The 12,319-nt window shown below is 53.3% G+C and overlaps 6 protein-coding genes across 6 annotated transcripts; 3 read left to right on the plus strand and 3 right to left on the minus strand.

Moving 5' to 3' along the window:
* Positions 1 to 125: 125 nt before the first annotated feature.
* IAR55_002781 (uncharacterized protein) lies at positions 126 to 3,976 on the minus strand (the record flags this gene model as incomplete). The annotated part of the gene is made up of 3 exons (XM_066945892.1): positions 126 to 958; positions 1,014 to 3,560; positions 3,610 to 3,976. 3 exons carry the CDS (start codon positions 3,974 to 3,976, stop codon positions 126 to 128), a joined length of 3,747 nt encoding a protein of 1,248 aa, XP_066803393.1.
* A 1,402-nt stretch (positions 3,977 to 5,378) lies between these two features.
* Positions 5,379 to 5,939, minus strand: IAR55_002782 (uncharacterized protein; the record flags this gene model as incomplete). The annotated part of the gene is made up of 2 exons (XM_066945893.1): positions 5,379 to 5,639; positions 5,772 to 5,939. 2 exons carry the CDS (start codon positions 5,937 to 5,939, stop codon positions 5,379 to 5,381), a joined length of 429 nt encoding a protein of 142 aa, XP_066803394.1.
* A 681-nt stretch (positions 5,940 to 6,620) lies between these two features.
* Positions 6,621 to 7,745, plus strand: IAR55_002783 (phosphatidylglycerol/phosphatidylinositol transfer protein; the record flags this gene model as incomplete). Its single annotated transcript, XM_066945894.1, has 7 exons — positions 6,621 to 6,801; positions 6,967 to 6,985; positions 7,058 to 7,151; positions 7,223 to 7,302; positions 7,410 to 7,501; positions 7,600 to 7,676; positions 7,734 to 7,745. The coding sequence occupies 7 exons, from the start codon at positions 6,621 to 6,623 to the stop codon at positions 7,743 to 7,745; spliced, it is 555 nt and encodes a 184-aa protein (XP_066803395.1).
* Positions 7,746 to 8,189: 444 nt separating this feature from the next.
* IAR55_002784 (uncharacterized protein) lies at positions 8,190 to 9,270 on the plus strand (the record flags this gene model as incomplete). The annotated part of the gene is made up of 7 exons (XM_066945895.1): positions 8,190 to 8,213; positions 8,362 to 8,457; positions 8,578 to 8,655; positions 8,776 to 8,825; positions 8,915 to 8,973; positions 9,061 to 9,125; positions 9,196 to 9,270. 7 exons carry the CDS (start codon positions 8,190 to 8,192, stop codon positions 9,268 to 9,270), a joined length of 447 nt encoding a protein of 148 aa, XP_066803396.1.
* A 396-nt stretch (positions 9,271 to 9,666) lies between these two features.
* Positions 9,667 to 10,697, minus strand: IAR55_002785 (40S ribosomal protein eS6; the record flags this gene model as incomplete). Its single annotated transcript, XM_066945896.1, has 5 exons — positions 9,667 to 9,843; positions 9,918 to 10,163; positions 10,236 to 10,324; positions 10,377 to 10,501; positions 10,627 to 10,697. 5 exons carry the CDS (start codon positions 10,695 to 10,697, stop codon positions 9,667 to 9,669), a joined length of 708 nt encoding a protein of 235 aa, XP_066803397.1.
* Positions 10,698 to 11,420: 723 nt separating this feature from the next.
* Positions 11,421 to 12,221, plus strand: IAR55_002786 (40S ribosomal protein uS15; the record flags this gene model as incomplete). Its single annotated transcript, XM_066945897.1, has 3 exons — positions 11,421 to 11,646; positions 11,867 to 11,969; positions 12,104 to 12,221. The coding sequence occupies 3 exons, from the start codon at positions 11,421 to 11,423 to the stop codon at positions 12,219 to 12,221; spliced, it is 447 nt and encodes a 148-aa protein (XP_066803398.1).
* Between the last annotated feature and the right edge of the window lie 98 nt (positions 12,222 to 12,319).

The raw sequence follows: 12,319 nt of genomic DNA on the forward strand, positions 1-12,319 counted from the left end.
AACAGACCCAAAACCTTGTGACGATGATTCGACCATAATCACGCCCGAAACGGCACATCATGTCGTCAAATTACAACTCGCCAGCGCCATCGTCCATCCCGCCAATCAACTCAATTTTCTACCCCTCACTTCCTACCCAGCTTTCTCAGACCCGCCCACTTCTTCTTCTCCAACCCTGGACCAGACCCACTGACTGCTCCAGCAGCAGCCATCGCCAGCGCCTCTGGTCCGACCACCCTCGCGCCTCTCCAATCATTCTCAATCACCGTATATTGCCTACCCTCTTGCTCCTCATCATCCGATTCATCATCGTTCAGTGGGGTGTTGGAATACCTGTGCGAAAAAATCGAGGTGTAGGGTGACATTGCCACCCCGGGTGCCGAACCACTCCCATTGAATGTCGGAGAGATAGGACTGGTCGTCGCGAAGAGTGAAGCTGCTTTAGGAGGAGAATGCGTGTGAAGTGACAAGCCTTGGTATCTTGTCGATAACACGTCGGTTAATGGATTGGGCGCATTGGTGGACGCAGGCAATGCATACTTCGAATTCGGCCGGGGCAATGTATGCGATCGGGAATGCGTACTGCCGACCGTCGAACCTGAAGACTTCCTCGATCGCTGTCCGGTCACTGGATTGGAGACTACTGGCATAGGATTGGAGATGAATGGATGTCGGTCTACATCCTCCATCTCTTCTCCAAGCTCACTACCCAGTTGAGAAGAGTGCGGATGATGACGTGAATTGGTCGGTCCAGCGTCGAGCCACATCTCGTGAGATGATACGGCCCGTTGTCTGTTACGTCGCGCGGAGCTGGTAGCAGAGGGCGGAAGGGGCGGAACACTAGTCAAGGCAGCCAGTCGATCTCGATAGGCAGCAGCGCGTTTGTCGTAGATGGTGTTGATGGATGGTACCGATGAGCGTGGAGCGTTCGGGACAAGCGGACTCGACACCGCTCGAGCTATGAAGTAACAGTCAGCGAAGCTCAAGCCATGATAGATCTCGACCAAACCTACTCATCCTCAAGCTGCCGTCCCTGGGCCTCTCGGATGACCGACTGGACCCGCCGCTCCATATGCTGTCCGCACTGAAATAGCTCTCGCCGTCCTCACTACTTCCCGCTTTAACACCTCTTCTTTCCAATTCCGCAAACTCCTGCTCGATCGCATGACTCTCGCCGTATGCGGCTAGCTGAGCTGCCAGACTTCTACTCGAGTCCAGAGATTGAGGCATCTGAGCCAGTTGGAGAATATTTGACTCATTCTCCTCAAGTTCCTTTTTCGCCTCTGCTCGAGACGATATGGTCCGAGAGGTCAGAGTTCGTCGATGAACAGGGTGTGACGAGACCTCCTCATGTTCAGGTACTGGTGGGAAGCCTGGTCCGCTCAAGGAGATGGAGATCGCCGAAGTCGGGGTCAGGCTCGTCGCAGAGGTGGAGTTGGTCTGCATGTACGAGTGTCTACCCGATGCACCAGACGAAGTTGACGACACAGATTTGCCTCGCGGTCGACTGTCTATGACCGACATGACAAGTGGTGGAGGGGGAGGCGGCGCAGATTTGCCTGATCGATTAGCATATCCCCTTGAGCTCTCGCTGTCGTCTGTCATACTGCTCATGCGGAGAGAAGCGGGAGGCGTTGATAGCCTCGACGAATCGGTGGTGAAAGAGCCGATACTGGCGCCTCGCAATCGTCCAATGACATCTGGTCTCGACTGAGTGTCATCAATCTGCTCGGGAGTTGCGGTGGAGGTTGATTCAGCAACCTGTTCTTGAGTCTGATCTGGTGTTTCGACCGCTTCTGGTGCGTCATAGAATTCGTCCGCGTCGCCGTCCTCCACGTCTCCCTGGACTTGGGCGATCTCTTCCTCTTCAGTCTGAAGCCTCTCCCTCTCGCTCTTTCGTCGGATCACCCCCGATGCAGCAACTCTTCGCAAGTCTACCTCGTCCTCCCAGCCGAGGCCGACGACCCGTGAACCACTCGGTGTTCTCTGCAGTAATGGATTCGCCATACCGCTGGGCAACGTCGCAGAACGAGGTTTGGTACTGGCGCCGGAAGCACCCGGGGATATTGGACTAGAAGGATCGGGTGTGAGGGGCGAAGAGGTAGAGGGCGACTTCAAAACTTCTGTGCGGACTCTCCGTATCCCTTGTCTTGGACCTGTAGAGTCTTCGTCCTCGTCGTTGGCCCACTCGTTCGCAAGCGGACTAGGCACGATGACTTCACTACCTTTTCTCGGACGAGTGAGTCGTTCTGGCGGAGTCGTCACAGGTGGCGGCTGCAGCTCATTGCTATCGCTGGGCGTACGTCTGGGCGGTATGATGAGTTCGCCATCCGGGAAAAATTTCGTCTTCGTGGCCGGCGCCGATGCCGCCGTTGTGCGTTGTGGATGATCCTCATCATTGAGACTGATGACCTCGTCGCCCTGTGCCTCCTTCCTTTCCATATCAAGACTGGCTCGCTTCAGCCGTTCTATGCCCTCATCAAGATCCTCAGAAGCGATGGGCTTTGTCGCTTCTGATCGTCTTGGCGGACTGGGACTACGAGAGGGAGGAGAGTGACCGCGACGAAACAGTCCGATGAAACCATGTTTCGTGTGTTTCTTTGACCCGTGGTCAGCGCCTGGCTCGTGCGACTTGTGTCGACCTCGGAAGAAGGAGCCACCAGAATGGGGAGGAGAGCTCTCGCCGTGTGGGGGAGAACCTGGATTGGAAGAAGACTCGGGATGGTCTTTATCGCTATGATGCCGCATAGCAGCTCGGAAGGTAGCACCGGGATGAACCGCTTTCTCGAAGATGGAAGGAAGGGAAGGTCGGTGGGACGAAGTGGAGTTGAGCCGGCTCCGCGCAGGCGGTGGTCCTAGAGTGATAGATGCGGGAGGCGAGCCAAGGTTGACGGATGGGTTGCTCGTGGCCGAGTGATGGCTGAGGACGCGACTGAGTGACGCCGGGCTGCCAGGGGCGTTGTCGTCAGGGCCAACAAGAGGAGTGTTGTTCCCTTTCTGAGGCGACGGCGAGCTTGATCGTTCGATCTCCACAGGCGAGACGAGGTGATCCGAATCAGTCGTTGTCATGTCGCTAACGACAGACAATCGTGGCGGTACTGCGTTGGCGGAGGTGGGCGACTCGTCTCCATGGGACGATGTGCCGGTCGGCGAATGCTTCGTGCCGCGCCTCAAAAGCCCCTCTAGACTCTTCCTCATCTTCACAGCAGAGTCAGATCTCGTGCTAGACAAGCTAAAAGCCCTTTCCTTTCCCGTTTTTGATCCGATTGAGCCATAGTTCACACTGCTCTCGTCGTCCTCCGCCAGTTGGGACGTCGAAGCGGAGGGCGACGGAGGTTCTGCACGATCAGATTCGGCAGCATCGTTCAGAGCGTCCTGATGTTGCAGATGATTATACACATGTAACACCCGGACGACGTTGTCGTGCCCATTGAGCTGGGCCAGTCTTTCGGGTGTATTACCGTTTTTATCAGGTTTCGTAGGATCTGCCCCACACGCAAGCAGTATCTGGACGACCGGAGCATGTCCGTTTGCAGCGGCGAAATGTAAGGGAGTAGAACCTGTATGACGATCAGTGACCTATCCATGGCGTCTGCGCGATTCACTCACCCGCCGTGCCTACGCTTGGCGCTGTCCCTTTCTTGCCGTCACTATACCTCCTTGGCAATCTCGGCGCATTGACATCGGCTCCTCTCTCTATCAGCATCCTCACGACGCTGACACTCCCTCCCGAGCATGCCGCGTGCAGTGGGAGGACACCATGCAATACCGAGTTGACAGGTTGACCGTGCGTGAGGGCATAGTGGACCAGTCCGACATTACCGCTTGCTGCAGCCGAATGAAGTTCGAGGTTGGGAACTGGTGGTCGATATCGAAGTTCACGAAATTCGAGTAGACGTCCATGGGCACGATAGAGGGGGGAAGGTGGGAGAGGAGGGGACAGGGCGGAGAATGAGGTGGAAGGTGTCAGGAGCATCATGAGTACAGCGACGATAACAGTTGCAATGAGCAGGAACAGCAGTGTGTATATAACGACCAGAGGATCATTAGAGATCGCATGAATGCAAGTGGCAACGTATGAGCAACCAACAGCATGTAGCTGTGTAATACTGAAAGCAAGATTGATGGTGGGGATGGGGAGAGGACAGACCAATGCGCGTTTCACGATGGGTGTTCCGACGACACCGGCGGCTTCGTTACAAGTGTGTGTGTGTGTGTGTGTGTGTTTGCGTGTAGGTAGGGACACAGTTAAGAGGGACGAGGGAGATTGTTGCATGATTCGCAGCGAAAGCAGACACTCACAATCCAGCACCACATCGTATTTCGCTTCCAATCCTTCCCTCTTCGTCGGTGATCTCAACATCTTGACACGTTACGTTCCGTGATGTAGCGTTACGTTGCAGTTGCGATGACCCGGATGGCGAGGTTATGGTATCGTGATCATCGTTGGCTGAAAGTGAGGTACCATACACGGGGTGATGTAAGGTATAGAGGAGTCCGACTTGGAGACTCGTTTCGGACAGGATGTGATGACAGTGGGTGGGAACCGTATCGAAGACGAGGGAGGGGCAGGGGACGACGTCGACTACTTGAGGTTCTGTGTGGTTATTTGAAACTGTACGAGGGGATGAGATATGGATTGCTGTTGTGTATATACAGAGAGGTATGTTACCCAGACGATCACGAGGAGGGGGGTTGATGTAGAAGTGTGGATATTGGAAGCCGAGCTCAACCTGGAATGTGAACATGAGGGTTTGTAGGGAAGCTGGTGAATGACGCTGTGTGAGAGTAGTGAGTAGTGCAGGTGAAAATGACCCTGGGATGCACCATACCGTACCGGGCGCCGCCGCCACGAAAATCCCCCGATTACTGTACCAAACCCATGGCGATCGACGTCAACGCTAAGAATAGCTCTTTCGTCTCATGCACCAGACTGAGGAGCGTGGTATCAGACTGAAGCGTGCATTGACTAACGACGACGGATGCACGGTCGTGTCGAGCTGCTTACTCCATGAAACAGTGACAGGATGCATCTGTGTGAGCTGAACGGTCGAATGTCTTTTCTGTCGATCTTCGCCGACACATACAAAGGTTGAGATCGAAAACAGGCGCACACAGGCACCGGACCTGCCGCTTGATACGCATGACCCAAATACAACGCAAAAATGGCGTCGACGACATACAGTAGACGGAAGAATCCAGCGTAGTGGTCGGTGTCGTACCGACGACTCGAATGGACTCGATACGTCAATCAATGACATGCATGCTGCTTTGCGACCTTGGAGTGCCGAGGTCTGGTTGACCATGTGAAGATGCGAATACTACCTTACATGTATTGACCGATACGGATCGATGCCCGGTCTCGTTGTTTGCGGCCCTCATCCCGACTCCATCTTCATCTGCACCGCACCTCTTCCACATGTCGTCTCCTCCCAGACACTCTCAATTCTCTCGGCTAGCTTGAGGTCTTTTCCCGTCACACCAGGCCGCATCTTGTCCCCTTTTGTTGGAAGAGGGTATGGCGGCAGAGGCGTATGTGTATGGGTGGCCAGTTCTACCACATAACTTCTTGTTGATAAGGGTAATGATATGAGGGGTTTGTAGTCGCTTGAAGGGGAGATGAGGATGGTGGGGTGATGCTGCGGTGGATGAGCGCTGTCAGCATAGTACTTGAACAAGCACTTTGATCAAGATAATCATGAATCGTCCAACGAGACACGACACAGTTTGTTTGTACAAATGATGAAGAACACTGGATGCAAATCACTCACGTCTTCCTCCTCGACCACCTTGCCAACTTCTCGGACGAAAGCCAACAATTCTCTCCAACCCTCTTTCCCCTCCTTGAACTCATATACTCGTAACAACCTCCGCGATTGTAGATCCCCCCCAGCCGTCCCACCTCCCCCATGAGCGACATTGGGGACATCGTCCACCATTCCGACTGGATTCACCAATCTCTCTTGCGGTTCCAACGAGTCGAGACGCCAACCGCTGACATGGAGGGGAGCAAATTCGGCTAGAAAAGCATGAGGCTGGACAAGTCGGTAGGGTGATGGCCGACGTGGTGGTTTAGGAGTTGCAGATCCAGCCAGTGACACGGCCCAGCACGAGCTGAACGCGCGTGTGGATGTTGCGTGACGCCGTTGTCTCGTACAATGTACTTGTGATGCGAAGGATGGAGATGTGGCCGAGGTAGAGGCGCATCTTCGTGCGGTGATGTTCGTGGCTGGACCTAGCACACACCTTGACGGTCCAGCAACCATCAACACTATCGCGAAGCTACTTCTGCGCCCAGTCATCATGTCGATAATCGCGAGGTCAATCGGTCAGCCACATGCAGGATACCTCGCTGTTGGTTTTTGTACCGTGTCGGATGTTCAAAGGTCTACCCACGACCGTGTTGGTGCCCCGCGTTGAGTCAAAGCTTATACCTAAAGCGGCAATTCCCTGATTCTTACCCTTCTCAGTCCTGATAATGACGATACCCGCAATTCCAATCCAATCCACCAAAGCGCACGCAACACTCGGTAAGCCTCTATCTTGATCTCTCCATTCTTCCATCTCTCTCGTCTCTCCGTCTATCCCATCTTCACTCTCTCAGTCATTTCTCCTACACCATGAAGTTCACCATCCTCGCTCTTCTGCCTCTTCTCGCAACTACCGCTTCCGCCTCTCTCGCCGCTGATGCGTTGGGCTGGGCGGGAGAGTTGGTCTCGGGTTCAGGTGGCAAGTCCGGTGTGGTCGGTGTCAAAGATGGGGAAGTGAGGACTATGGATTCATGGAGCTATGTCGATTGTGGTGAGTGTGATGATAACTTTCACTGGTTGTGGATGGTGACGTGAGAAGTGCGCTTGCTGATGATGATATCTGTCTTCTTCTCCCCTCTCCTCTATGAAACCCTCCTTGTCTCACTCTGGTGACTCACCCCTCTGCATCGCACGTCACGACATACACAACGATCAGGTCTCGCAACCGATGCTGTGTACGTGTCAATACATCCCCTTTTGACCAAGTCTGTTGCCTTTCCTCGACTCACACTGACAAGACTTGACAGGCAAATCAAGTCCATCAAAGTATCCCCCGATCCTCCCGTCCCTGGAAAGAACCTCACCGTCTTCGTCGATGCCGACGTTCTCGATGTCCTTGAGGTGAGCTACGAGGATACTTTTATTCTCCGAGAAGTAATACGACAAGTTGACCAATCACCTCTCATACATAGGAAGGAGCATACGCCGATGTCACTGTCAAACTCGGCTTGATCAAGTTGTTACAGAAGCAATTTGACGTGTGTGAAGAAGCGTGAGTGGTTGTCTACTATACTACTGCGTCAACCCCCAACTCTGTAATATGTCTCCGGAGCCTTCATCATATGTGCCAGCGCTGACATTTGCACGTCGTGACCACAGCCGAGACGCAAATGCTACCGTCCAGTGCCCCGTCCAGCCCGGTCCTTACTCTGTTGCTCAGACCGTCGAACTTCCCAAGGAGATCCCAAAGGGTGAGAGCGCTTTTACAATTGCAGTCTGCAACACTGTATGAACGAGCGTCGTGACCTCTCGCTCCTGGATGGACGTCGCTGACCCTGCTCGCCTATAGCCAAGTTCTCTGTTCAGGTCCGTGGTTACACCGCTGAAGAAGAAGACATGATCTGCCTCGACCTCTTTGTTGACTTCGTGAGTGTCCTGAGTTTGCTTACGTCGATTCCGCAACCGCTGACAGTGCGCCTTCAGATGAAGAAGTAGATGTGCCGGTGGGAGACTATGCTCAGGGAACGGTCTCATCAACGAGCTGCACTCCAGGTCGTAGCGGCTAGAGGAGGCTGCGACGAGGTTCCAGTAAGGATTATAGTAGTCATTCAAGTTTCAACACGATAGTTTGTACCGTCCATCATGCATAAATGGAGTCTGCGGAGTCTCGACAGTGGGAGCTGGCTGGACATCAAGAGAATGGCGTTTATCGACCTGTTGCATCTAGTCTCTCGCCTGATAATCGTAATGACGCTATTTCGTACATACAGAGAGGGGAAGGTGGAGGCACGTCCACGGATTTCGTCCATCTCTTCCTTTGTATCTCTCCTTCTTCTCCTTATCCATCTGTGACTCTCTCGAAGCTGGTCACTTCACTGTCGCCAGCACTATCTCAGAACCAACTCATACTGTTCACCTCGTTTGACAAAAGGTATCACGATGTCCAATAGACGAATCCAGAAGGTTTGTGGAGTAAAGATCTTTCACCCTCTTTCCTTCTTTCTTTCCTTCCTTTCCATTCCTTCCTCTCCTCATCACCTCTAGCCTCTGCCTTGTGGTCAATGCCACAAAATTCGCGCTCGAAGGTAGACTGACGACCATCTCATGGTAGGAACTCGCCGAACTCCTATCCAGTCCACCCGAGTACATCACTGTGATTCCAAACGAGGAGAACCTGTATCAATGGCACGTTGTGATCAAAGGTCCGGTAAGTGATCTTCCATCTCCCAGTCAACCCATCGCCTTCTCTGTTGTCCACCTCTTTGCTCCCTTCCCACTGGACGTCCATGAATATGAATGTCGAAGCTGACACACCGTTTCACCCAAGCCTAACACGCCTTACGCGAAAGGCAGATTCGGTATCTCGGTCGCCTTCTCAACTGATTATCCATTCAAGCCTCCACTGGTGAGTACAGGTCTCACCGCGAGTCGCTTGTGATGCAAGCTGCCCGACCTACGAGCGTCAACATCGCGGTCCATGTCATAAGCCGCAGGACGTCATTACTGATCTGATCTATCCGGACAGATCCAATTCAAGACCAAGATGTATCACCCGAACATCGATAGTGATGGCAAGTGAGTATGATCCCTCCCGTTTCCTTGGTCGTCGGTCCGACAACGTTGTGACAGAACAAGACGGAGTACTGAGGTCTTGCCGATCGCAGTATCTGTATCGGATTGCTGAAGACTGAGAATTGGAAACCGGCCACCAAGATGAACTTTGGTGAGTGTCCCATCTGCTGTCTTCTTCCTTCAAAGTTTCCTTCTACCCCCATTGTCGAGCGAGAAGCTGACCTCAATCCCCGCCCAGTCCTTACAGAACTATATAATCTCATCAAAGAACCCAACCCAGACGATCCTCTAGTCTCCTCTATCGTAAGCTATCCTCATCCCGAAAGGCATTATTAGTGGACGAAGCTGATAGCTCGACGCATCGACTGTGCAGGCCGATCAATATCGTACTGATCGTAAAGCTTTCGACAAGAAGGCAGCAGAATATGTGAGCAAGTATGCCCCGTAACAGGCAGGCATGAAGGAGACGTAGTTGTGTTAGACCGCATATATCATTATTCAACCATTCGCCCATGCACCATGTATCATCCCAATTGCGCCTGATCGAACCGTTCATGACCATGCGACCACCGTCGATACGGGAAGAGATTCAGCTGAGAAAAGATTCAGACAAACGCAGACACGCCGAGAACCAGAATGTCGAATGATGTATGCCCCGCTGCAACCCAACGCTTTATTCCGCACCGGCGATCATCTCATGATATACATCGGCATGAGACTACCGACCAGCGTAAGAAAAGAAGCCCCGCCCAACAAAACCACGCAGATTCGCTTAAGCGGACCTTCACGAGGGAGGATATGTCAGCGGTATATCCTATCAATCAAGTCGAGTATTTCCGCCGACTCACCTTCGGGCCTTCTTGGCAGCCTTGACGGCGGCGTGGTGGACCTTCCTCTCCTCGGCGTGCTTGGCGAGAGCGGCCTTGTAGTCGGCGACGGTCTCCTTCTGGGCCTCGGTCCTCCTCTTCTTGAGCGATCGGAGGTGACGCTTCCTCTGGAGACGCAGGGGGGTGACAAGGCGCTGAGTGTAGGAGGGTGATCAGTGAAGTACTCGGGGGTATAACACTTGTAAAAGCGTAATCGAGATCCACTCACCTGGATCTTGGGGGCCTTGGTGGTGGTCTTTCCGTTCTTCTTGGTGACCTCTCGTCGAACGACAAACTTCCTGACGTCATCCTCCTTGGACAAGTTGAAGAACTTTCGGATCTTGGTGGCTCGCTTGGGACCGAGTCGCTTGGGGAGGACGGTGTCGGTGAGACCGGGGACGTCGGCGTTGCCCTGTTTGACGATGGCGACGGCGAGGACACCGATGTCGTTGCCGACGATGCAGCCTCGGACGGACTGTCAACATGAGTTCTATCAGCGACCTTCCCTCCTTTCACAGTGATGATCCGAGAAAAGACAACGACCCACCTTCCTCTTCCTCTCACCATCTCGTCGAGCTCGGTAACAAGAGTGACCGTCGGCGAGAAGGAGCCTGGTTCGGTTTTGCAAGAGGACACCTGTGGAAAGTGTCAGCGTGGTCTGAGAGCTGAGCGATGAGAACGGACATACCCTGCTTCATGGGGAAACCCTGCTTGTCGTTACCACCGGTGATCCTGACGACGTAACCGGCCCACTCCTCTCCAAGGGAGTCGATGGCGACCTCCTGTCCCATCCTCTTCTCCAAGAACACTCGGCTGCAACAGAATGAAAAGGTCAGCACCGTTTCTCCCAACATGTTCATCCGCTCTCGTGTTCCCCTGAACTTTGCTCCTTTCGCCAAACATCCTCTTCCAATGATCCGTCGAGCTGCGACACTCACGTCTTTCGCTCATCGTCGAAATCGACGAGCTTTTGGGCGCCAGTGGCGGGGTTGGCGAAGTTGATCTTCATCGTGAATTGTTGAGGGTTGAAATGAAACGATGAAGAGAGTGAGAAGAACCTTGAATTGTACAGAGAGTGAGAGTGAGAGAGTGCAGAGTGTCCAACGACGGAGAACGACCTGCAGCTGCTCTCTGGTAGCAAAAGTCAGAAACCCACCCAGAGCATTTTTCGAATTGATGCCACGGTCGGTGATTTCACTCGGAGTTTGGTTTGACCGTCTCGGCGATACATTCCCCAAGTATCCACACTGTACGGCGTTTTTTCACTGCAAACGACAAGTGGCACAATTGAGAGGAAATTCATTTTGCTTGCTGCGTTTCCTCACTGTCCACGACATACTCACCACTCACGCTCTCACTCATTGTCCCACGCAGAGAGGCAAGCTGCAAACCTCGAATTTGACATTTGAACCCATCCCAGTCGTGGTACTACTCCTCTTTCCAACCATCAAGACTGCGTGAGTACCAATCACCTTTGTCTTTTGACAACACCACATCAGCAGCTCTTGTCCTGACAGTCTCTCATCACTACACAGTCCGGCCGAAGAACACCAGTACACCATCCCTCGTCGGTTTAAACAAAAGCAGCAAAAGTCGTCAACATGGGTCGGTAAGTCAGGTGTCTTCAATCGTCGAAGAAGGGGGGGAAACTCGGCTTGATCATTTCGGAGAAGGAGAAGAGGGAAGACAAGTAAAGTGTACTGACGTTCGCCTCACTCGCTCGCTTCACAGAATGCACTCCAAAGGAAAGGGTATCTCCGCCTCTGCTCTCCCTTATCGACGATCCCAACCTTCCTGGTCCAAGGCCACCCCCGAGGAAGTCATCGACCAGATCTTCAAGCTCGCTCGACGAGGTCTCTCCCCTTCTCAGATTGGTGTCATCCTCCGTGACTCCCAGGGTGTCCCTCAGGTCAAGAGCGTCACCGGTAACAAGATCCTCCGAATCTTGAAGACCAACGGTGAGTGGGAGTTGGGTTTGGTTTGGGTTTTGGTTTGGGCTTGGGCTTGGGGGAGGGGCACAATGGCAGAGAACACATGAGGAAAGGGAGAATAGGAGCGTAGGACGTGAACACGGAAATGAGAACTATCAAGATGGAGCGAGTGATGGGGAAGAAGAGTCGAGGACAGGAAGGTGGAAGGGATGTCAGAAGAACAACCGCTGATACTCAAACCAACCAGGTCTCGCCCCCTCCATCCCCGAGGACATGTACCACCTCATCAAGAAGGCCGTTTCCGTCCGAAAGCACCTCGAGCGAAACCGAGGTGACAAGGATGCCAAGTTGTGAGTGTGGTTACCATTTCTGGCAGAATATCTCCTTCACTTTCAATCTCTCTTCCACGTACTGCCATCCCCCCACCCTTCACTCACTCACGTGCCCCCACACACTCGCTGACGCTCGTGCGCTGTGTGCTCAGCCGAATGATTCTCATCGAGTCCCGAATCCACCGTCTCGCTCGATACTACATCAAGACCCAGCAGGTCCCCGCTACCTTCAAGTACGAGGCTGCCACCGCTTCCACCCTTGTCGCTTAAGCGTGAGCGTAGAAGAGGTGTATCATCATAGGGAAGAGGAAAGGATGCATGATTCTTTCTTTTGCGCCGATACGGCTTGAGCATATAAAGTAAATGCT

Source organism: Kwoniella newhampshirensis, chromosome 5, assembly GCF_039105145.1.
Source record: "Kwoniella newhampshirensis strain CBS 13917 chromosome 5, whole genome shotgun sequence".
NCBI classification, from domain to species: domain Eukaryota; kingdom Fungi; phylum Basidiomycota; class Tremellomycetes; order Tremellales; family Cryptococcaceae; genus Kwoniella; species Kwoniella newhampshirensis.